This window comes from Cydia splendana, chromosome 15 (genome assembly GCF_910591565.1).
Source record: "Cydia splendana chromosome 15, ilCydSple1.2, whole genome shotgun sequence".
Lineage (NCBI taxonomy): Eukaryota > Metazoa > Arthropoda > Insecta > Lepidoptera > Tortricidae > Cydia > Cydia splendana.
Window position 1 is genome coordinate 12,975,339 of NC_085974.1, and position 25,223 is coordinate 13,000,561.

The 25,223-nt window shown below is 38.8% G+C and overlaps 1 protein-coding gene across 1 annotated transcript; it reads left to right on the forward strand.

The window, feature by feature from the left end:
• LOC134797692 (probable ATP-dependent RNA helicase DDX46) lies at positions 1 to 25,223 on the forward strand. Its single transcript, XM_063770038.1, has 17 exons — positions 1 to 206; positions 2,133 to 2,277; positions 2,424 to 2,628; positions 6,035 to 6,135; positions 6,513 to 6,636; positions 7,214 to 7,383; positions 8,388 to 8,602; positions 9,291 to 9,525; positions 13,149 to 13,310; positions 15,298 to 15,417; positions 16,165 to 16,372; positions 18,342 to 18,504; positions 19,110 to 19,321; positions 20,449 to 20,612; positions 21,324 to 21,518; positions 22,897 to 23,064; positions 24,959 to 25,223. Exons 1-17 carry the CDS (start codon positions 1 to 3, stop codon positions 25,199 to 25,201), a joined length of 3,036 nt encoding a protein of 1,011 aa, XP_063626108.1. The 3' UTR covers positions 25,202 to 25,223.

Sequence of the window (25,223 nt, forward strand, 5' to 3'; positions counted from 1 at the left end):
ATGGTTGATTCCAGGCGTGATCGAGAACGCGATCGTGAACGTCGTCGCTCACACAGTCGGTCAGCTTCGCCCGACCGCAAGAGGCGGCGCTCCAGGTCCAGAAGCAGGGACCGAGCTTCGAAATCTTCGAAAAGGAAGCGTAGCCGTAGCAGGGAAAGGGAATCTAAACGAGATCGCAGCAGGGATAGAGATAGGGACAGGAAAAGGTAAGGCCCCGAATAATAACACTTGTTTACTTATATATCTAAACACAATACCTTGACTAATAAAATTATAGCTCTGCTCCACAAATTGAATTGAAATTGTTCATTGTTCTATTTGATACAAGTTATTTTATTACACAACAATATCTGAAGCTAAATTTCGACTCTGACCAAGTTTCTTTTGTAAAATTTGTATGGCAAGAACGGGGAATTCCAAGACTGGCTTATTAGTACCAAAAATGCCTATCTAGTCACTTTAAACCAAAAAGAATAGATAGTATAGAGGGGTCCTGTCATTGTCAATTTTGTAGTCATGGTACATTTACTGCCATCTGTCGACACACGATTAAAACTTAAAATAAAATTGAAAATGTATAAAATAATCAAAATATGTTTACGGATAAATGATTCTTAATTTTTATTGTTCCATACTGACCCATGTTCCTTCACTGATATGTGTTAAAACTGTTAAATACCAAGCGGTGTCGTTAACGCCATCTAGCTGAGAATAGGCCAAAGGTAATGGCGCCATCTATTCGAGAATGACTTTTTCTTGGCCGTCCGAGGCACGTTTTTTTCTTAGACTTTATTTATCTTATACGGAGTTATATGTATCTCTGCTTTAAACTTTAGTACTTTATTGCAGTGATCTTTAAAAAGGCTGGTTAAATATGTCAAGGCACAGAATAACTAATAGTACTACCTTACAGATAGTGATGTGCCGTGGGAATTTCCCGGGAACAAGGAATATTCCCATATGGGAAATTCCTGGGAAATTTCCCGGTGTTCCCGGGAATATTTCCCAATCAGGGGAATATTGGAACAGATTAAGTGTATTACAATTTTAATTAAAGCTAGCTATAACGACAAGTAACTGCGTTTAGTAAAATAAAGTAGCTAAAAACCGTAAAGTGCAAAGTGGTATCCCAAAAAAAACTTGCAAAGTGGATAAATTGCTTACAACATTCGCCACTTTGGATGTTTAAAAAAAAATGGTATCACTTTAAGCTCCTGATGTACATGAATGCGAAATCTTAACGAAGTCAGACCATTTCGAATTTTTCTCCATACAAATAGATCAAAAAAAATTTTCTTTTAATCTCCAAAAAATTATGGCTACAGTTTTTTTTATTGGATATTTTGATAATTTAATGCAAAAGCATTCACAAAAACCCGTCCTTAACACTCGTATTAGGAGAATTTCGTGGTAAAAAGCTTACGGAACTCCACTATTCTTATTAGTACCTAACTTATTTTGACCTTGATTAAACTGTGATGATTTGTATAGATTTTGTTGACTAATGACGTGTTATTGTAAAAAAAACATATTTTGGCCGGGGAATCATTCCCAGCAACTATGGGAAAATTCCCAGGAAGAATGGGAAATTTCCCGGGAAGAATGGGAAATTTCCTGGGAGTATAGGGAATTTACGTAGGCGGATGAGATACAGTTTATAATGTTTTAAAAAAAGTTTAAGATGCTAAGTGTTGACTGAATTGCTGATAATAAAATAGTATATCTATGCGCAATTTCAAAATTCCCCTACTTTCCCTTCATATGGGAAATTTCCCGGGAACGTTTCCGGGAATAATCCCATCAAGGGAATTTTCCCGGGAACGGCACATCACTACTTACAGAAAATTCACTCCTTCACAAAAGTCAGATTTAGGTATAAAATTATACCTATACTCGCCGCCTGCAACAAAGTTGAAACTTATAACCGCACACAAACCGTGAATCTTCTTTGCGCGAGCACCACGTGACACGACTATTGTGCGGTTGAGCGGCAGCCCACTGCCATACACCTGCCCTGCCCGGGAGGCCCGCCAGCCATATGTATCTAAACTGCGTAGTGACACAACTGCATAGCAATGTACAAAACTGCATAGCAATTTCTAATTTACCTACCCTGTCCCATTACTTTTCAGTGATAAGAGGGATGACAAACGCAATGGTGCAAGCAGTAAGTCATCAAGGAAAAAGTCACCTGATAAGGATAGAGACCGATCAAAATCCAAAGAGAAATCTATTAAGCAAGAGTCAACGGAATATGACCCTGGCTCTGTGGACAAGGTATGTTAAGTTCAATGTTTTGAAGAAAAGCACCCTTATTCCCATAAGGGCCCAAGTAGAAGGGTTCCAATTTTGACTCAAGACCGATACTCTTTAGAATTTGATTGTCACATTGTTGTTTATGAATCTTTCCTTTTGTGCATTAGGAAGAAGAACAAGTGCGCTTAGAGGCGGAAATGCAAAAGCGCCGCGACCGCATCGAGCGCTGGAGAGCGGAACGGAAGCGAAAAGAGCTGGAGTCCACCAAGAAGGAGGTCCAGAAGGGCAGCTTAGTCAGCAACATTCAGATACCCGCCAAGAAGTGGTCTCTGGAGGATGATTCTGGAGATGAAGGTGAAATTGCTCGCAATGGTATTTACAACAATTTTTATTTATTTTTTCTTAAGGGAGCGGTCTGACGGTGGCGATCATAAAGTTTTTTTTAGATGAGTGTTTTCTCTTTTCTCTTAGAAAATGAACATGCTCGGAATGTAACCAGCCAGCTACCTTTTATTTACACAGGCTATACATAACATACATTTCTTTTGTGTGAAAATAGTTTTTTTGCTACTCTTTTCTCTAGTTATCACCACTGTTTGGACAGCTACAGCTAGTCTTAAGTTTTTTAATACTTTTTAGGGTTCCGTACCCAAAAGGTAAAACGGGACCCTATTACCAAAGACATATCTAACTTCGTATAAGACAAATAAAGTCTAAGGAAAAAACGTGCCTCGGAATTCAAGTAAAAGTCATTCTCGAATAGATGGCGCACACACCTTTAGCCTATCCTCGGCTAGATGGCGTGACGACACCGTTTCATATTTAACAATTTTAACACATATGAACATGGATCAAAATGATATAAAAATAATAAAATCATTTATCCATATATATACATTTTTTGATAACTTTATACGTTTTAATTTTGAGTTTTAGTCGTGTGTCGATAGATGGCAGTAAATTTACAGTGACTACAAAATTTACAATGACAGGACCCCTCTATACTATCTATTCTTTTTGCTATTACTAAGACTTCGCTGTCCGTCCGTCCGTCCGTCCGTCCGTCTGTCTGTCACCAGGCTGTATCTCACGAACCGTGATATAGCTATCACACACAGTTGAAATTTTCACAGATGATGTATTTCTGTTGCCGCTATAACAACAAATACTAAAAACAGAATAAAATAAAGATTTAAATGGGGCTCCCATACAACAAACGTGATTTTTGACCAAAGTTAAGCAACGTCGGGCGTGGTCAGTACTTGGATGGGTGGCCGTTTTTTTTTTTGCATTTTTTCTGTTTTTTTTTTCGTTATGGTACGGAACTAGGGAATGCAAATCGGTTATTTTCGGTTATTTTTTGTATGGAAATTATCGGTTATTAACCGAAACCGCGGTTATTTCCATACAAAAAATAACCGATTTGCATTCCCTATACGGAACCCTTCGTGCGCGAGTCCGACTCGCACTTGCCCGGTTTTTTTTATTATTTATTATTATTATTCAAGATTTATTTATTCCATAGTTTTAACAGTTTTTTATATATTATTTGACATGAATCTTTGATAGTTTTATATGGACCCCGTTTGGGTAAAAGCCTCCTCCAACCCATGCCATTTTTCACGGTCTTTGGCTGACTCCATCCAGCTTGCACCTGCGACCTTATGAATATCTTCTGCCCAACGCCTTCGTGGCTTGCCTGGTTTCCTTTTTCCTTGTGCTAAAGGCCCTGACCATGTTGTTGTTTTAAGTGTCCATCTTTTATCACTAAATCTAGCAATGTGGCCTGCCCATTTCCATTTGAGTCTCAATGCATGCTGAAGAGAATCTGTGAGTTTGGTTCTCTTTCTTATATCTTCGTTTCTTACTTTTACACCAGTCAAATCTTACAAAAAAATCTCTTAAAAAAACAATGCGTGATGTAGTTCTGTATTTTTTGTATATTGTTTGGAGTCCTTGGAGGAATGTCAGACTATGTTTTGCAAGCAAAAAAAAGTTGTGCTCTCTGCGTAATTTGCGAAAAACTGCTAAAATTTCGGACTTTTTTCAGATTTTACAGTTTCATTATAAAACTATGGGTTTTTGGTCAAAACTTGCTATGTAATGTTGAAAGTATATTAAATTTGGAACAATTTAAGCCTATAAACAGTGACGTATGTCAAATAGTTCTTGAGATATGGGGCTTTAAAAAAGGATATTTTTTTCCTTGGAATGAAATTTTTAGTTTTTCCTATTTTTTAAGACAAATATCGGCACAACCGCTCATGCTATGAGATATATTGCACGGAATAAAGTTGTAGCAAATTTAATTACCTTTCATTTAAGTGTTAGTAAAAGTCAGTAAGTCTTACAGTTCTCTAGTTATCGTAAAAAAATGAAATTGCTATAATGGGGAAGGCAACTAATGTATTGTTTTATGCATTGTCAAAATCCCTTCAAAAGGCAGTACCATCGTCGAGAACGCAATCTACGATTATCTATTACCGGTTTTTCCCGATAGAAGCAGAGCAATGCCAGAGATCAACCATTTTTTAAATGCACTCACCTCTTAAGCACTTCATTCCTTCAGTAATTAAATCAAGATACAATCTGTAGTTTGGCTTGTTTCTCGGCCCCACTTTTGGCTGTAGCCATAGATTCCAAGATGCCGATTCTGATTTAACAATTTGTTATGGGTTTGAACTTGTTTTGATACGACCTTGACGATAGTTCACGGTAATTGGCGTGGTGTTGGTGAAACACCCTGAAATTACTGGAAGTCATGTCATTAGTATCTAGCTCGCGCTCGCTTATTGGTGCTCTTTCTCGCTTATTGGTTTTCCCAGATATATATACTCATTGACATATTCTATGAGATTTCCTGATACGTGTATCTGCTTTCTTTCACTATAATTTGTCATTACTTTGGTTAATACTTATATTTCTGTTTTATTTATTGGTTTTATGGAAAAAAAATAAAATTTGATTATCAATGTGGAACCGGTACCAAAAGTTGCAGTTTGTCATGTAGATTATAGTGATTATAAAAATTTTCAAAATCAACACTACTTTTAGCCCTCTACTCAGCCGCTAAAGAAATTAACAAAGGTAAATTTTCATCAATTATTAAAATATACTATTTCACTAATACGAGTATGTGTACATTTTATTGAAATTATATAATACTTAATAAGCGTATAATAAGTTATTACCAAAATTTTAGTGCATTTTTCAATATTTATGAAATAATATAATTTAAGGGCATTTTCCATAAAACCCCTATTTACGTGGTTTTACAATGTCATAAAAATATACGTTATAAACAAAAGTAAGTATAGGAATCGAGTATATCTGTAAGAATAAGATGTTATTTAATGAATAAAACTTGTAATAAAAAAAAATAAGCATAAATTTAATTTAATAAAAATATACATATATTGCTATATATAATCGAATAGTAGAGGGCTAAAAGTATATTCCAATATTTTTTTTATTTTTTTTCCCTTAAATAATAAAAAAATAGACATCCTTTTAGAGGGGTTCCATTGCTATATTCAAGAATTTTGGATTTCGCTCCACCCTAATGTGCAATCTATATTTAAACATATTTCTTCAAAATAATTATTAATAGAATAAGAAGGGTGGCATTATAAGTGTGACATCGTCACTGCGTGACGAAACTCCTTAATTTTCTACTTCTCAATAAAGATAAAAAAAAAACTTTTACTTGAATATAATTACTATTTTATTGTTTCCCATTATGATAATTAGGTATACACATGGTTTTATTTTGCCTTAGGTGAGGATGCAGAGGGCAAAGAAAAAGCCTCAGCTGAAGAAAAAATTGAGGTAGAAGATGAGATTGATCCTCTGGATGCATACATGCAAGAGGTTCAACAGGTAATCCATTAAAATACTATTCATTAGTTTATTTACATGTTAAACTTTAAATATTAGTGTCCAACCGAAACCGGATTTTTTGCCGATGCCTAATTCGGTTGGTTTTTACTTCGTCTGGTCATTACTGAAGACACAGTTTCCGCGTGGCCTAAACCTAAACTTTGGTTGGACACTATTAAATATACGACGCTCTGGCACATACATTTAAAAACATAGACAATCCCACTGGGGACGCACAAAGAAAAAACACAGAAGAAAATGTCTAAACACTATGGCTTTCACTTGTGTTCTAGTGGTGTGTCTTTCTGTCTTTATCAGTTCTATCTCAAAGAATTAAAACAATTTCCGGTGTCTACACATATGTGCATATGTTTTAGGAGGTGCGCAAAGTGAATCAAATGGATCAGCAGAGGGGAATGACTGTGCCAACTAACGGAGGCACGGGCGTGGTCATTCTGACGGGTACGGCCAAGAAAAAGGTCACAGAACAGAAAAATAAAGGTAATAAAAAAAAAATCTTTTGATAACCTTTGACATGAATAAGTAAAATAAATCTTTTACAAACTCATCAAATCTCTTACAACGAGTAAAATAAGTCTCCGACAAACTCATCAAATCTCTTACAACAAGTAAAATAAGTCTCTGACAAACTCATCAAATCTCTTACAACAAGTAAAATGAGTCTCTTACAAACTCATCAAATCTCTTAAAACACTAAAATAAATCTCTTACAGTCTTCTGAGAGTGGTACGAATTCAGATTTTTAGCCCATGGCTTAAGGAAAACTGCCAATAAAATTGCTCATTCACTATCCAGGCGGCCTAGCCAAGGTTACAATCGCTTGCGCTTCGCCATCGAATCGTTTTATGTCTCTCTATCACTCTTCCATATTATTGTGACGGTAACAGTTGAGGGGCCAGAATGGTTGGACAAACTGGGGCAATCAAACTGTCATGTTTGTATGTGTGACATAATATATACTCGGAGATTGCTAACTTAGGGACTCCCTCCTAATAGGGAGCCTAAGTTCATTGACTGACTCAGTCGTCACCGCCTTATAAATGTTTTAAATTGGCAGGTGAACTAATAGAACAGAACCAGGACGGCCTAGAATATTCATCTGAAGAGGAAAACGAGGACATTAAGGACACGGCTGCTAACCTCGCGTCCAAGCAGAGGAAGGAACTGGCTAAAGTGGACCATGCTGCGTTGGACTATATGCCGTTTAGGAAGGCCTTCTATACTGAGGTAATACAGGTTATTATAGACGGTCAAACAAGTTTGTCAGTTGAAGGCTCGAAATTTAAATTTTCTCATCATTTTCATCATCATCATCATCATCATCTCAGCCATAAGACGTCCACTGCTGAACATAGGCCTCCCCCTTGGACCTCCATTCGTACCGGTTGGAAGCGACCCGCATCCAGCGTCCTCCGGCGACCTTAACAAGGTCGTCTGTCCATCTTGTGGGTGGACGTCCTACGCTGCGCTTGCTAGTCCGTGGTCTCCACTCGAGCACTCTTCGACCCCATCGGCCATCTTCTCTGCGTGCAATGTGGCCCGCCCATTGCCACTTCAGCTTGCTAATCCGGTATCCGGTAAATTTTCTATGGGACGATAATTCTTCGCACATACATTTTTTAAATTTGCCGCTCTTTTCTACTGACGGAAATGGTTTGACAGAGTATACATAGATTACAGGAAAACATCATAGACAATTTCATTTCGTCCGTTTTCCACCAACACGGTATCGGATCAGCGAAGAGAATCAAGCATCAATTCTAAATTTAAAACTATAAGGTCGTTTTTGGCTGTCCCATAAAGTAGTGCAAAATATTGTAGCTGTAAATTTAACAGCTAAATTAGATGCTGCTGCAAGTTCGTGACGTTTATTTTAGAAATGTAAATAAAAATATGGTAAAAAAAAATTTCTTCCATTATTTGTAATTTAAACCTGATTCAAATGAGACTTGAACGGTCATAGGGACCATCATTCGACGCGAAAGATATAATTACTAACATTTTAAAATCCACTTAGGTATTATAAATTATAAAACATATGTCGCCATACAGCGCCATCTACTCCAGCTGTCAGATTTAGTGCTCAATATTTAACACAACTTTACATGTCCTCATTCCCTTGTCTATGATCCAAAATATGCAAAGAAAATAAATAAGTACTAACACTTACTTGAATAGAAGTTATTACAATCAATAATTCTTATAGTTTTATCTATAAATCTCTCCATCAGGTTAGCGAACTAGCCCGAATGACCCCTGAAGAAGTGGAAGCGTACCGCACAGAACTAGAAGGCATCCGAGTGAAGGGCAAAGGGTGCCCTAAACCTATCAGAACCTGGGCGCACTGCGGCGTGAGCAAGAAAGAGATGGACATACTGAAGAAACTCAACTTCGAGAAACCTACCCCTATTCAGGCGCAGGCTATTCCGGCTATCATGTCGGGAAGGTGAGTTTTAATGAAATATACTACAAGTAAACAGTAATTATGTAACACATAATCTTCAATGGGGCACAAAATGTAATGAATCATAAAATATTTGGTAGCGACATTTAACAAAACCTACTTATATAGATGCCTTTAAATACACATCAGTTTCATTGTTAAACAATTGTATAATGAAGTATAGTTTTACATATACTTAGTTTTAAGAGAGAAAACGATAAAGTATTTTTTTTCGACATTATTTTTAATCAACTTCTCGGAGAATAGGTACTAGTACTACACGTAATTGCTAATTTTAACTCCCAACCCAAATATTTTAAATACAACAATGAAACTAACATTACAATCTTACTCAACGTAATTACAATTACAGACGTTGTAGTACAACCGCCCCTTGTTATTGAATGGACCGACCTTGTTTTCCTCTGGACTCTTTATTAACCCTTTAACCGCCAGAGTCTGATATATAAGACATTACATATCCAGCTCATTTCGCCACAGTCTGATAAATAAGACAAAGATCTGATTTGGTTTTTCCAGCACATTTATAACTCCCGTAACTATGCCAACCTTACTCTGCGTGGTACATTTACTGTCGGTGGCGCCACGACCACGCTCGATCAAAAATTTCTGGCGGTTAAAAGGTTAAAATTAACCAATAAGTATCACAAATCAATATTCTCTGTTCCAGGGACCTAATAGGCATAGCTAAGACCGGTTCCGGCAAGACCCTCGCCTTCATCCTACCCATGTTCCGCCACGTACTAGACCAACCCCCATTGGAAGACACCGACGGACCCATTTCCCTCATCATGACCCCCACAAGGGAGTTATGTATGCAGATCGGGAAAGATATTAGGAAGTTCGCTAAATCGCTGGGTCTGACGGTTGCCTGTGTTTATGGAGGCACTGGGATATCTGAGCAGGTTAGTTTCGTGTCTAAACCAATTTTTTTAAACGCATACGCTACGAAATAGCGTAAAATCATTCGACATATTAGACCAGCCACCCTTATAAGACACCGACGGACCCATATCCCTCATCATGACCCCCACTAGGGAGCTATGTATGCAGATCGGGAAAGATATTAGGAAGTTCGCTAAATCGCTGGGTCTGACGGTTGCCTGTGTTTATGGAGGCACTGGGATATCTGAGCAGGTTAGTTTCTTGTCTAAACCAATTTTTTAAAATGAATATTCTACGAAATTGTGTAAAATCATTCGACATATTAGACCAGCCACCCTTATAAGACACCGACGGACCCATATCCCTCATCATGACCCCCACTAGGGAGCTATGTATGCAGATCGCGAAAGATATTAGGAAGTTCGCTAAATCGCTGGGTCTGATGGTTGCCTGTGTTTATGGAGGCACTGGGCTATCTGAACAGGTTAGTTTCTTGTCTAAACCAATTTTTTTAAATGTATATTCTACGAAATTGTGTAAAATCATTCGACATATTAGACCAGCCACCCTTATAAGACACCGACGGACCCATATCCCTCATCATGACCCCCACTAGTTTAGTTTAGTTAGTTTAGTTTATTTATCTCAATATACAATTTTCATACAGGTAAAATATACATACACTTCAGCTTGTACTACTTGTCGTATGATGATCGTTTTTCAGAATAAGGGGCTATTCATAAATTACGTCATTTCAAATTAGGGGGGGGGGGGGTCTGGACATCGGATGACGGTAGCATGAAGTAGAAGTAGGAGGAAATGGGGTCATTTGAAGCATGATTTTTGGATGATTATAGGGGGGGGGGGGGGGTCCAAACTCGTCAAAAATCGATGACGTAATTTATGGACAGCCCCTAATAATAAGAATTAGAACCGAACATCAAAACATAAAATAAAATAAAATTAGTACATAACAAATCAAAAAGAATTCAAATCGAAATAAATTAAAAACGTCAAAATGTCACAATAGTAAAAAATATAAAAATAAAACAATGTCAATAGAAAAATTTAATCAGTTTCAGTACTAGAAAGTACAAATCATAGAAAATGATGTCAATAAAAAATTAAAAAAATACTAAGTCTAAAAAAATATAACATAATAAAAACAATTATTAAATAGATCTAGTACTGTATAGTACGCATTAATGTCAAGTATCTAATATACATATAACTAACTATGTTCAATATTTATTTAATTATCTGTATATATTCTTATAAATATTCTTTTACGGAGTAAAGTTCCTTTTCCAACAAAAGGCTCTTCAGTCTGCGTCTAAACGTTTCCTCATTAGTCTCCTTTTTCAAGTCGACAGGTAGGTGTTCATAGTATGTCGGCCCTATGACTCGTGCGTTTTTTGCTTGCAGTACTGTGCGACGCGGCACTGTCCGGAGTTTACCTGTACTACGTAGGCACTTACGGTTACATATCAGAATACCGAAAACTGATTTACCTAATGTTGAATCACCTATGCTTGATTCACCTATTTTTAAATTACCTATCAATAATTTTACCTAAACATTGACTGACCTAAGTTTATAATACCTATGCTTAAATAACCTAATGGACGAAATACCTAATGCACGATATACCTAATGCACGTTTTAACTACTGCACGTTTCACCTAAAGCTATTGTACCTAATGCACGAATCACCTATAGCTGATATACCTAATGGACGATACACCTAAAGCTGATATACCTAATGAACGATGTACCTAAATTTGATTTATCTAATGGACGAAATACCTAAAACTGTTAAACCTATCGCACGAAATACCTAAAGTTGATATACTTCCTGCACGCATTACCTAATGTCGATATGCCTAATGCACGGAATACCTAAAGTCTATATACCTAGTACAAAATTCATATCATTTTGCCGAATGATCAAGTCGCAACTCCACCCAATAAATCGTATGATTTCCCAACCTTACAGTAGAAACTGTTTGTTTGGATAACAACTTAAAAATACACTTTTTGAAACGCTTCTTTTTAGGTAGTAGAATGATTTCTTAAGTCTAATACAAAATTAGTTATCTTATCTTATCAAAAACTTAATTTTTGTAAGTTAGCATCATGACGATGAAATAAAAGTCGGTTTTGGCACTGTTTGGTCGCAGTTAACCTAACACGCTCCTCCTCGCTTTGCTCGTCGTCGCACCTATCTCGACTCTGGCAAATGACTAGACCTTATATTATAATAAAAAATAGTAAGTCAATTGATTGATTTGGCTAAAAAATTTATACCAAATGTTGTAAGTATGTCCTAACAATATTCTACTAAACAATAATTATATTTTTGATTTTAGGTACATATTTTGTTCACTAAGTGCATCGAGTTCAGGTATTTCGTGCATTAGGTGTATCGAATTTAGGTATTGCGTTCATTAGGTATGTTAACTTTAGGTAATTTGATCATTAGGTATACCGACTTTAGGTAATTCGTGCAGTAGGTATGTTAACTTTAGGCAATTCGATCATTAGGAATACCGAGTTTAGGTATTTCGTGCATTAGGTATATCAACATTAGGTGTTTCATGTATTAGGTATATTAGCTTTAGGTATTTCGAGTATTAGGTGTTTCAACTTTAGGTAAATCGAGCATAGGTATTCTGAGCTTAGGTAAACCAATTGTAGGTGAAACGTGCAATAGGTAATTCGTTCATTAGGTGTTATGAGCTTAGGTTAATTGGTCATTAGGTATTTAAAAAAATAGGTGAAACGAGCATAGGTGATTCAACATTAGGTAAATCGATTTTCGGTATTCTGATATGTAACCGCACTTACCTATCACTTCCACTCGCTTATACTGTCCTAGGTTTCTTCGTGTGTACATAATTACCTCGAAAAGATACTGAGAGTAGTGTGTCATTATTTGGTGTTCAGAAAACAAGGTTTTGCAGGACTGTCTCTGATTAAGACCGAGCATTGTCCGCAACGCCCGTTTTTGCATACGTAACACTCTCTCAGCATCAGTTGAGTTGCCCCACAGAATAACACCATAAGTCATAAGCGAGTGGAAATGGGAGAAGTATGCTTGCCTCAGCGCATCACGGGAAATCAACGGCTTTAGTTTACGTAGTGCGAACACTGCACTACCAAGCCTGTCGCACAACGAGTCCACATGGTGTTTCCAATTTAAAGTAGGGTCTAGCGTGAAACCTAGGAACCTTCACTTTTATGTTTTTCTACCCCTCCTCCCTCCTTTTCAAATCTGGTCACATTTGGCTGGCAATCCCCTCCCCCCTGGGGTGACGTTACATATTTTGCAATTTTGTTTTCAACGAAATTAGCAATTCGTGTAAAATAGAGTCTGTGCGTAACGGAAAGAGAAGAGTCGTGAAATGTATTGGGCCCCATACATTCCACGACTCTTCTCTTTCCGTTCCGCACATACTACTTTTTCCGAACAAACTCTATTATTATTTCAATAAAAAAATTGTTTGATAAAAGTAATATTAGAAATTTTATAACACGAAACCGATTAGAAACAAAAATTAGTTATTTAACTTGTACTATACTATAACAGAGCAATGAATGAAACAAACACATGTATGGATCTTAAGTTTTCTTTTGTTTTCAGATCGCCGAATTAAAGCGTGGGGCAGAGATCATCGTATGCACTCCCGGCCGAATGATAGACATGTTGGCGGCCAACTCTGGCCGCGTCACCAATTTAAGACGAGTCTCCTACATCGTACTGGACGAAGCTGACCGCATGTTCGATATGGGCTTCGAGCCGCAGGTATGTACTCTCTCTCTCTCTCTGGTCGGTCCCTCATTACTGAGGATCGTGGTCACTGGAACCCCTCAAATAAACAATCTGTCTCCATCGGTTGCGGTCCAAAGTAGCCCTCTCTACTTGATGTAGCTTGGAAGAGGCGGTGGCTTCCTTTATTTGGTCAGACCATCTTGTATATGCAGGTATGTACAGCAAGCTGCAAAAGTGCATATGTGCCACTCTCAACCAAAAGGGTACTTATTGTCGGTTGTCAATAAAGCGCTATTTCCATATAGCTTCAATTTGAAATCAACCTTTTCGACAACTGTCAAAGTGGTACCTTTTGTTTGAAAACGTCAAATATATATTATTAGGTCATTACCTATGAAATTGGCGTTTTGTTCGGAGAATTTCAACGAAACACGAATTTCCATACAATTAATTTTGCGGATATTTTTTTGATGGCTAATTCAAACCAAACAAAATTTTTCCAGTAATTTTTGACACCTTTAAGGTATGTTTTCAATATCTCCATTTCTTGAAAATTGGTACCATTAGAAAAATATAAGTAATTTTAATACTCGAACCGACAGCACATGAAAAGACCTATTTTCAAGGCTTAATTCTGAACACTTAACAATAAAAAATAACAATTAATTGTATGTAAAATCGTTGTTTATTGAGTGCACTGTAGTTTTATTGTAATTGTGTATGTACTTTTGTAAAAAAAAAAAAACTAGGATCAGACTTATATCTATGAACAAAAACGCCAATTTCATAGGTAAGGACCTAATATATGAATGAATTCCATTCATAAAGTCAGCTGTTCAGCTATGTGTACAAAGAAAACCGGACAAGTGCGAGTTTTTAGTATTTGTTATAGCGGCAACAGAAATACATCTGTGAAAATTTCAACTGCCTAGCTATCACGGTTCATGAGATACAGCCTGGTGACAGACGGACGGACGGACGGACAGCGGAGTCTTAGTAGGGTCCCGTTTTTACCCTTTGGGTACGGAACCCTAAAAAAATGTTTCGAATATAAACCCGATTATGGCCTTTTCGTATAAAACTGGGTTGTGACAAGCCAAAATTAGTATTGGCCGAACCTAACCACAGATTACTGAGATTACTCGGACACTGCATTATGTAGTGTTTACGAAGAGCATGAGGTCACAGCATATAGTTGCAGTTTTTCTTGTAACCTGCTACGCCAATACCCCATTTTAGAGATTTATTTTACAGGTTTATTTCTAGGCATTGTGATTTCTGCTTAATACTAAATTTACATCGTTTACTTACCATTCTATACGGCGGACGCCGGAATAACTCCCGTTAAAATAACTCTCACGGCTCGGGCACGACTTTGCGCGATCGGCGACGGCGGCGGCGGCAACCATAGGTTGGAGCGAGATAGCGACTGGACCTTACGTTCCCATAGTTGCCGCCGCCGTCTCCGGTCGCGTAAAGCTGTGGCCGAGCCGTTATACTCACTTACTCCTTATTAACCCTGTGAACGCCACGCCTGTCGTGCGCGGCGCGTCGTTGTGAACATTGTCCGAATGTATGAAGGTTGATGTTATGCTGTATATGCGCGCGTCAGTCGACATCTTTGGCAGTGAAAGGGTTAACAATATGCTCTTGATTTCAATTTTTAACAAGCAGAAACGTCTGCGAACGATGCTATTTTTATTCTAAGCTTAATAGTTAGCACACAGCAAACAGACGTTTCTGCTTGTTAAAAATTAAAATTAGTACGGGTAGCACATCGTAACTGGTGAATTTCCAATATAAATTGGAACTCCGGTAGCCGTTTAAGAAGTGTAACACTCTTACGGTAGATGTAGGTCCCCTTGACCCATAATATGGTGAAAGATTTGCTGGCTATGGATGAGGTCTTGGCGGCTCAGATGGCAGAGCGCTGGAGTATCGATCCAGAGGCCAAGTTCTAGTCTCACCCAAGACAGTAATTTTTCCACTTTTAAATTTAATATGCTCTTGAACTGCGCAGGTGATGAAGATAATAGACAACATCCGACCGGACCGGCAGACGGTGATGTTCAGCGCCACGTTCCCGCGCCAGATGGAGGCGCTCGCCAGGCGCATACTGCAGAAACCTATTGAAATCCAGGTAATAGGCAATAAAAAAATCAAAGGTATGGAAATTTCCATGCTAAAATTCTTATGTCAGAATCAGAATCAGGTATTTTATTCGTGATAAACTTAAAACTAAAATTACATACAAAAGTATAACGAAAAACTGCAAGTATTCATAAGATTGGTAAACTTTACTAACCTGAAAGACAGCGCTGATTTTCCGGCGAGACCATTTGTGGGTCACGATCGCAGCAGTACGACACGGCCCTATCATAAGCTGAACGCAGCCTTTGCAGAGGCGACCGGCTGTTTATATGTAGATATAATTTAACTGGTAACCTTGGTTCCATTTCTCGCTTCTTTCGTTAATAATCGAAAGCAAATTTTTGTATCTTGCTTTAAAAGTTATCCCCTCACCTCGGTCTCTTGTTGACGCCGTACGTTGCGTAGGTACGGTGCCACTTTCTAATATTTCTATACAATATGACTTTGCTGTTTGTATGTAACCTGCAGTGCTTTTTGTTTTTACTGAGGCCTTGCGACGTTCTTGTAAAGACTTCGCGACCCCTTAGCTGGAGTCACTTTTTTCAGAGTAACTTTCCTGCTACCCAAAGGTTGTCTGGAAGAGATCGCTTTAATAGCGATAAGACCGTCTGTTGTTACCTAGTCTTTTAAGCTTGTATTTCGCGTTTTGTATTTTTTTAAACTTTATGGTACAATAAAGGATAGTTACTTACTTACTAGAGTGTTGAATACACTAAAACATCATCATTTCTGTCAGGTCGGCGGCCGCAGCGTAGTCTGCAAAGAGGTGGAACAGCACGTAGCCGTTCTAGAAGACGACGCCAAGTTCTTCAAGCTACTCGAACTGCTGGGGCTGTACAGCCAGATGGGCAGCATAATCGTCTTCGTTGACAAACAGGAGAATGCCGACAGTCTGCTCAAAGACCTGATGAAGGCGTCGTACTCCTGCATGAGTTTACATGGAGGTATGTTGATGATTAATTGATTATAAAATGTATTGTGATTAACCTATTGTATTTAAACTTTTTCTTGCAAAAAAAACTAGCCTCGACTGTGCCCTGTAGAGCAAAACATATTCGTCTGCGAAAAAGAGAAGTGTTATATTAATTCGATACAGAAAAAATCTCCTGTAACCCAATATGGATTACAAACCTGGGTATTTGCTTAACGTTTTATATTTTATTTTGATTCATGGGAAGAATAAATATTCTCTGGGGCTTGACGTGGGTTTTTATTAAACTTAAAATGATACATTTATGTCTACATTGTAAGCTTCTGTTGAAATTGTTAGTGAGTTTTTGGTGTTGCACTGTCAATGGAATAACATACATACGAGAGATACAAGCGCAAGCACAAGCAGGCGTCCGTTCCGTAGCGGCGCGTGGCAACTACTACTAGACACCAAAATTGGTGTGGGCCGCATATGGCCTTGTAGCGACGCGACGAAATCGCGGAGCCACGCCTGCTTCAGAGAAAATCATAGTTTCCAAAATGATTCAATGCTAGAGTTAGACATGTAATTTGAATCTATTGCTCGATAGCTTATGGTACATAAATCAATAGACAAAGTATAAGTATTTGAGTATAAGGTAGAAATAAAATAAATATTTATTTTTGACGTGATAACGTCTTATAAATCGATGAACACCGGTAGCATGCACGAAAAAGTGTCACGTTGTGGACAGATCTCCATGGTAACGTTGTGGATAGGTCTCCATGGTAACGTTACGGCCACGTTGTGGACAAGTATGCAATTTTTCATCAATGTTTTCTTATGACGTTATCACCCAAAATTATCGTCCGTAAACCGACTTTACAGACAACCATATTTTTTTTAAATTTATAATGAGTTAGAGATTGACTCGCAAAATGTAATAAAATTATTGATTACCTATAGATAAGTTTACCACAGAACAGACTACACGTTTTAATATTTCTTTACAGGTTGCTGTGCGACTTCGACTTTTACTTTACCCCGTTTTAAACTAAACTTACAAGGGCAAAAAAATATTTCATATTCGTTTTTGCTCTTCGCGGCTATATTTTCGGTTCTCCAAAAGTCAAAAGTTGCTGCTGTTTTCATAAAATAACAATTATTAGTCATTAGCCTTCACTAGTTTTTATAATTGATAACTATAGCTGGTCAAGCAGATCTTGTCAGTAGAAAAAGGCGGCAAAATTGAAAAATGTAGGCGCGAAGGGATATCGTCCCATAGAAAATTTGAATTTCGCGCCTTTTTTTACTGACAAGATTTGCTTGACCAGCTATATTATTGAGTTTGACTAAGGGTGGTATTCCATCTGTCCAATATCGTGGTCCAATGTGTATTTGCGTCTCACATTTTGCTTAATAAGAGAGTGAGACGCAATGCACATTGGACAGATGGAATACCACCCTAAGTAACAGAAATCCAAACGTTTTATCCTATGGCTATAAGATTTCGTTCAAAAAGTTGATAATGCGAACAAACTGTGGACGATTTTCTTTCTATGAAATTACGCGATTTCTTTACTACTTTACGTGGGCTTGATAAAGTTTTGGGTCTCTATTGTTTCCCAAAAAGTTTTAAGTCATAACTCATAATGTATTGTTTGTACTCATTTTCGTTAGTCATAATTTGTTTGGTTTAGAAACGCGTAACTTCAGGATTGTCATAAAACAAACCTAACCTAATCTATAGGATAACTTTACGAAAATCCTGAAAAGTTAACGGTTTCAGTTTTAGGACTTAGATAATATGACAAACAATAGATTATGACTTATAACTTTATGTGAAACAAAGGGACCCCTGAAGTTTTACATGCAATGGCACAATTGTCTTCTCTTTGTCATACCTATACATCTGTAGAAAAACACTTTCACAATTATTGTGAGGGTATCTTTCTACCCAACTGATATTGACTATGGAATATATTAACGCGTGCCTGTTACAGGGATTGATCAATTCGACAGGGACTCCACCATCGTGGACTTCAAGAATGGGAAGGTGAAGCTACTTGTCGCTACCAGTGTCGCAGCGCGAGGGCTGGATGTCAAACAACTGGTGCTTGTTGTCAACTACGACTGTCCGAACCATTATGAAGACTACGTGCACAGGTGACATTCAGTGTATAATATACTAACTTTCAAGAATGGGAAGGTGAAGCTACTTGTGGCTACCAGTGTCGCAGCGTGAGGGCTGGATGTCAAGCTACTGGTGCTGGTTGTCAACTACGACTGTCCGAACCATTATGAAGACTACGTGCACAGGTGATATTTAATATGAAATAGAAATAGTTTATTCGTGGCAAAGAATTAATAGATAAAAAAAGAGGAACAAAAAACAAACTTACACATAACATTACATAACATAACAAGTAATATCAGCCACAAGGCCTGCTAACAAGCCTGGATGGGCCAACACTGGTTTTCCGTCGGGGCCATAAATGAGTGAAGCACGGAAAGTACACAACAAAATTTGTATACTTAGCCATATTTTGCGATTTGATTAGCTTGGGAAAGTGTATCCATATTGATTTGACAGTAAACGAAATTTTTATACCTTGATGAAATATCCTTTTAGGGCGCACTCGTTATCCGACACAGATGGTAGTTGTCACATATATACCTACACAAAAGAATAGAAAGATTATGTAATTTTACAAAAAAAAAGGAAGTTAATTTCTAATACTTTCACTTTTCTAATAACACAAATTTTACAGATGCGGTCGCACCGGTCGCGCAGGCAACAAAGGTTACGCCTGGACATTCCTCACGCCGGAGCAAGGAAGATACGCGGGCGACATATTACGAGCGTTAGAAGTTAGCGGGGCGTCCGTACCGCCGGCTCTCAGGCAGCTGTGGGAGACGTACAAGGAAGCGCAGGAAAAGGATGGCAAGAAGGTGCATACTGGAGGAGGATTCAGTGGGAAAGGTCAGTGATACTTCTATAAACATTCCTCACGCCAGAGCAAGGAAGATACGCGGGCGACATATTACGAGCGTTAGAAGTTAGCGGGGCGTCCGTACCGCCGGCTCTCAGGCAGCTGTGGGAGACGTACAAGGAAGCGCAGGAAAAGGATGGCAAGAAAGTGCATACTGGAGGAGGATTCAGTGGGAAAGGTCAGTGATACTTCTATAAACATTTCTCACGCCGGAGCAAGGAAGATACGCGGGTGACATATTACGAGCGTTAGAAGTTAGCGGGGCGTCCGTACCGCCGGCTCTCAGGCAGCTGTGGGAGACGTACAAGGAAGCGCAGGAAAAGGATGGCAAGAAAGTGCATACTGGAGGAGGATTCAGTGGGAAAGGTCAGTGATACTTCTATAAACATTTCTCACGCCGGAGCAAGGAAGATACGCGGGTGACATATTACGAGCGTTAGAAGTTAGCGGGGTGCCCGTACCGCCGGCTCTCAGGCAGCTGTGGGAGACGTACAAGGAAGCGCAGGAAAAGGATGGCAAGAAGGTGCATACTGGAGGAGGATTCAGTGGGAAAGGTCAGTGATACTTCTATAAACATTCCTCACGCCAGAGCAAGGAAGATACGCGGGCGACATATTACGAGCGTTAGAAGTTAGCGGGGCGTCCGTACCGCCGCCGCCGGCTCTCAGGCAGCTGTGGGAGACGTACAAGGAAGTGCAAGAAAAGGATGGCAAGAAGGTGCATACTGGAGGAGGATTCAGTGGGAAAGGTCAGTGATACTTCTATAAACGTTCCTTACCCTGAGAGGGTAGATACGCGGGCGAGCTCTTGAATTAAGGGCTGATTTAGACGGCGCGCGAACTCGTATGCGATTTTAGTTACATTGAGGACTATTGGTTACATCTAATTCAGCCGACCAATCAAATACCGCAATGTAATGAAACTCGCATGCGAGTTCTCGCACCGTCTAAATGAGCCTTTAACTGTTCGAGTTTTGGGCGCATTCGAATTGTCTTTACGATTAGTAGGTAGGTCTTATGATCAATTAGCGATAAAAAAATTCTACCAACTTTTTATTTTGACCCAAACTTGTTGCAAGTTTAAACACATTACACAACACTTGATTATTGTTGTTCAGGTTTCAAATTCGACGAATCCGAAGCTATGGCGGCGAGTGAAAAGAAGAAGTACCAGAAAGCGGCGCTAGGGCTCCAGGACTCCGACGACGAGGACGTGGAGGGAGACCTCGACCAGCAGATCGAGACCATGCTGGCTGCTAAGAAGATTGTCAAGGAGATCAAGGTAGGGAAAACTAAAAAGAATACAATTTATATCTTTCTGCTTTGCCTTAAGGTTGGCTAGTAGAAAGTGCCTCTTGACATTAAGTCCGCCTTTTGTACGATAAGTTTTTCTTTTGTCTATCTAGTAAATCTATGATAAGTTTCTGTATAATGTTTGGTAATAATAGCTGCCGAGGAGGTCGACAAATATCTGAGGCTTTCATATTACTGACCGAGTTGTATTTACTGTTTTTCTGTTTGACGGAGCTAAAAAGCGGCCACTTCGTTTAGTTTAGTTACCGAAAGTTGACGCTCTCCGGCCGGAGGGCAGAAAAACATGACAAAATTACCATTTCATTTCGAATAATTTAATTTGTACGGTCATTCGGCATTCCCGCTTAATTTTCGCGGGCCAGTTTGTATGGTCTTTGGCTCTTTCTTTACGCAGGCCAAAACTAGGGTCGAATGCCGTAGTTTGGAGACCCCTGGAATAGGGTATTTTCCTACTAGTCAAATCAGTTACTTTTTTAGAACTGTCAAAACGATTTGCTAATATGGAATTTATATGAAACATTACATCGTGACGTCACGGTCAACTCACCTACTTTTTATATGTCTATCAGAGTTATTAAATAGAACTTGTGTTTAAAAATGTGTGTTTTTCTAATAATTATTTTAAATACAGTGTAACACCCTATTAATTGTATATCAATCTCAACTCGTTTGTTCCCAGCCGGGCGTAGCGACCCCCGGCGTGCCCGCCGGCGCCGCCGCGGCGGCCGGCGCGGACGGCAAGCTGGAGCTGGCGCGGCGCCTGGCGTCCCGCATCAACCTGGCCAAGGGGCTCGGCGCCGAGCACAAGGGCGCCACGCAGCAGGCCGCCGAGGCCATCCTCAAGGGCGCGCCCTCCGCGCACACGCTCATTACGGTACGGATTTACCCCCTTATATATTCCGGACACTGATGAGGCTGCCGTGTTCCTGCAGTGCCTCCATGCCAAGCCATGGAAGCCAGAATCCCTGACGTCTTTGCAGTGGTACGCGCACACATTGCTTCCTTCTGGGAGGGGACGCGCCGCTCGCATAACACCATCCTCATGTCGGTGTGCCGCAACATTACTTGTAACCTGTTTTTAGGCACTGGCTCAGTACATAGAAACGGAAACAAAAAATAGTAGCAATTAACTTGTTTTACTTTGCTTTCATTTTATTTTAGTTTTGAGTTTTTAAATCTATACTCTAAATCATAATTAGATTCCAATAAAAGTAAGACAATGTTGCCACTTTTTACTAGCGCGTCTTGTATTTATGTAAAAATAAGTAAATAAAAGTACTTTTTTAAATCGTAGGCGTAAAATTACCAATAAGTAAATTATCTTAGCGTATTTATTTATAAAAACGAATTTACTATTTTACAAACAAATTATTGCAGTGGCAACATTTTTTGGAATCTAATTATGATTTAGAGTTTAGTTTTATATGGGTGTACTATTACGTGATGCCTAAAAATAAAACTTAAAAAAAAACTTATTTATTTATTTATTCATAAACGCGCTACAAACCTCAATTAGCTAATAATGGTTTGTCCTTATCTGTCATTTTGACTTATGCATTTGTAAGAAAGGGATAAAACATGATTTAACAAAATCACGCCCGTAAAGTTTTATGAATACACACTGCCAGTCACACTGATAGTCAGCAGCCAGGCAGCATCTTTTGTCCTTTTTGTACAGTAATAAATAGATGGAACGGGTAGTTTATCTCGCGTTGAAATGTGCTGGAGAGTCAGGGATCCTCATTTTTGGTGGTGGTAGTAAAAAAACAAAAACAATCTGCGGAGTTTAGGCACTCCCCCTTCCATATTGCTGATCCCTTTTAAGGGCAGCGCCTGATTGTTTGGGATATTGTGGAGAGACATACTTTGTACCTACTTATGACTCAGGTTTTAATTACCTTCAAGGAAAAATACAACAAATAATTGTATGTGAACTTATCAATAAACGAGCACATTCTCCTTGGAATTTTTTTATATCACTAAAATACAATACCTTGTTTACTCTCGAGTTGATCGGCAAATGAGTGCATGCACTTAATTGTAAACAATTAAATATCCGATATCGACGCTTATATTTTAAATATATATTTTATTCATATTCATATTCTTTATTTGTATTGATCATACATTGTCACAGATGGGTAATTTACATTATTATTATATTATAAGCCATGCCGACTCGCCGCCAATATAGCGTATCATTCTTAATAACATTAACAATGTTTCTATTATTCGTTCTATTCTACTTCCAGGCTAAGACGGTAGCGGAACAGTTAGCGGCCAAACTGAACACCCGGCTGAACTACCAGCCTCGTGACGAGAGCAACAACGAACCGGCTGAGGAGGTGTTCCGGAAGTATGAGACGGAGTTGGAGATCAATGACTTCCCGCAGCAGGCGCGCTGGAGGGTCACTAGCAAGGTCAGACACTGTCTTTTTTAGGGTTCCGTACCTCAAAAGGAAAAAACGGAACCCTTATAGGATCACTCGTGCGTCTGTCTGTCTGTCTGTCCGTCTGTCACATCCTATTTTCTCGAAAACTACTGGACCAATTAAGTTGAAATTTGGTACACATATGTAAATTAGTGACCCAAAGATGCACATGTTTTTTTTTATAATTTTAAAATACATAGCTTCGAAGTTATTTAAGAAAATAGCCAAAAAATGACCAAAATATAAATTTTATAACTAACACGGGACTTAATCGTGTAAAACCCCCCGATTAAGCCCCGTGTTAGTTATAGCCTAAGGCCCAATTCATATTAAACTCTAGTCGCCCAGAGGCCTCTATAAAGGTGTGTCATTCCATTCTAATTTGAAAGTTTATTTTCACAAATCAAAATTGCAATTGTCTTGGCAAGTTTTGATCTCTGGGCGTCTAGAGGATAAGAAAGAAGTCGGTAATGCGTATTTAAAACACAAAACTCCACGCCACCACGCCAGTCTCAACAAGTTTGTTGAATATCTTGCAACATTTCAATCGAATGCATCTTGCTTCTTATGTATAGCAATTTCATCTTTGTTGCTATGATAACAAGGCAGTTAATGTGTTATAGTTTTTTAATACGTTCTAATTTATTCAATAAAGGTTTATAAGATGACTTTTTTCGTATGAACATACGCATTTTCTGATTAAAACGCTGATTAAATGGTCTACGGCATTAGTTCGACTTCTAGACGTGTTTACATTGGGTCTGCTCTTAGATAACCTAAAGCCCTAGTACTTATACGCCCCTTCAGTCCGTACAATTCTCAGTTCGTATTGATTCATCCTCCAAGATGTTGTTAAAACTGGCTCTCATCGGTGCTTTGGTGTTCTTCTGTATTAAATTACTAAAGAATAACCGCCGGAATCATTGTTGTGTTTCTAAATGTCATTAAAGGTTAGTTCTCTGAAGTTACTCTGTTAATCTTGACCAAACCAGAATAAGGACTTAAAATATATTAATCATTTGCGGATTAATCTTGCGATAAACCCTATTATTGTTTGGTCTATTTGACATTAAATTAAAATTCTCAAATTATAATGTGATAGTGATTTCAACACCTGGCCCCAATTTCACATCGGTGACAGGTGCGACGAATTGTAAAATCACTGTTGCTGACGTCACAGGCATCCATGGGCTACGATTACCACTTACCATCGGGCGGGCCGTACTCCTGTTTGCCACCATCATTGTATTATTTAAAAAAACTTTATTATATCGGATAAAAACAGATATTTCTCTTGCGAGGTTTCTGACAATTGTCAAAGATTTAGAAGAATTGTAGGTAATTCTTGACAGGTAATGAGTTATATGTCGGAATTTCGTGACAATTGTAGTGTTTCTTGTGACAATTGTCAGAAACCTCGCAGGAGAAATATCTGTTTTTATCCGATATAATAAAGTTTTTTTTAATAATACAATGATGGTGGCAAACAGGAATACGGCCCGCCCGATGGTAAGCGGTAACCGTAGCCCATGGATGCCTGTGACGTCAGCAACAGTGATTTTACAATTCGTCGCACCTGTCACGTTGGTGAAACAGGGGCCTGGTACTTTGAAAAAAATTACCATTTGCAATCTTGACTTCTCCGTTTGAATCAGTGAAAAAAGGTGTAGAAGAAAGAAAATGTGTAGTTTTAGTATAGTTCGCGTGTATAGTTAGATCCCGTTTGAATAAAATAGGAAAAAAAATATTAATCGTCGATCGCTGGCTTTTTACTACGGCAAGCACTTTTACTAGTTTCGCCCGTTAAGAGAAACGTAACAATCGGTTGAACACCTTCGGCTAGGAGTTACCTGTGAATATAACTAATCTAACTTACCAACAGGAAGCCTTGGCCCTCATCAGCGAGTACTCGGAGGCCGGCATCACAGTCCGCGGCACCTACGTCCCGCCCGGCAAGAACCCGCCCGAGGGCGAGCGCAAGCTATATCTCGCCATCGAGAGCTCGCAAGAGCTCGCGGTCGCCAAAGCCAAGTCGGAGATCACTCGCCTGATCAAGGAAGAGCTGCTTAAGCTGCAGACCTCGGCGCATCACATGGTCAATAAGGCTAGATATAAGGTTTTGTAGGGGAATACATGATTGGTTGTAA

Excerpts from the sequence above, each read along its gene's own strand:
- LOC134797692 (XM_063770038.1), top strand. The coding sequence starts at position 1 with ATGGTTGATTCCAGGCGTGATCGAGAACGCGATCGTGAACGTCGTCGC. Across the intron at positions 6,637-7,213 it reads CACAGAACAGAAAAATAAAG|GTGAACTAATAGAACAGAAC; the intron begins GTAATAAAAAAA and ends TTAAATTGGCAG. Across the intron at positions 19,322-20,448 it reads AGGAGGATTCAGTGGGAAAG|GTTTCAAATTCGACGAATCC; the intron begins GTCAGTGATACT and ends ATTGTTGTTCAG.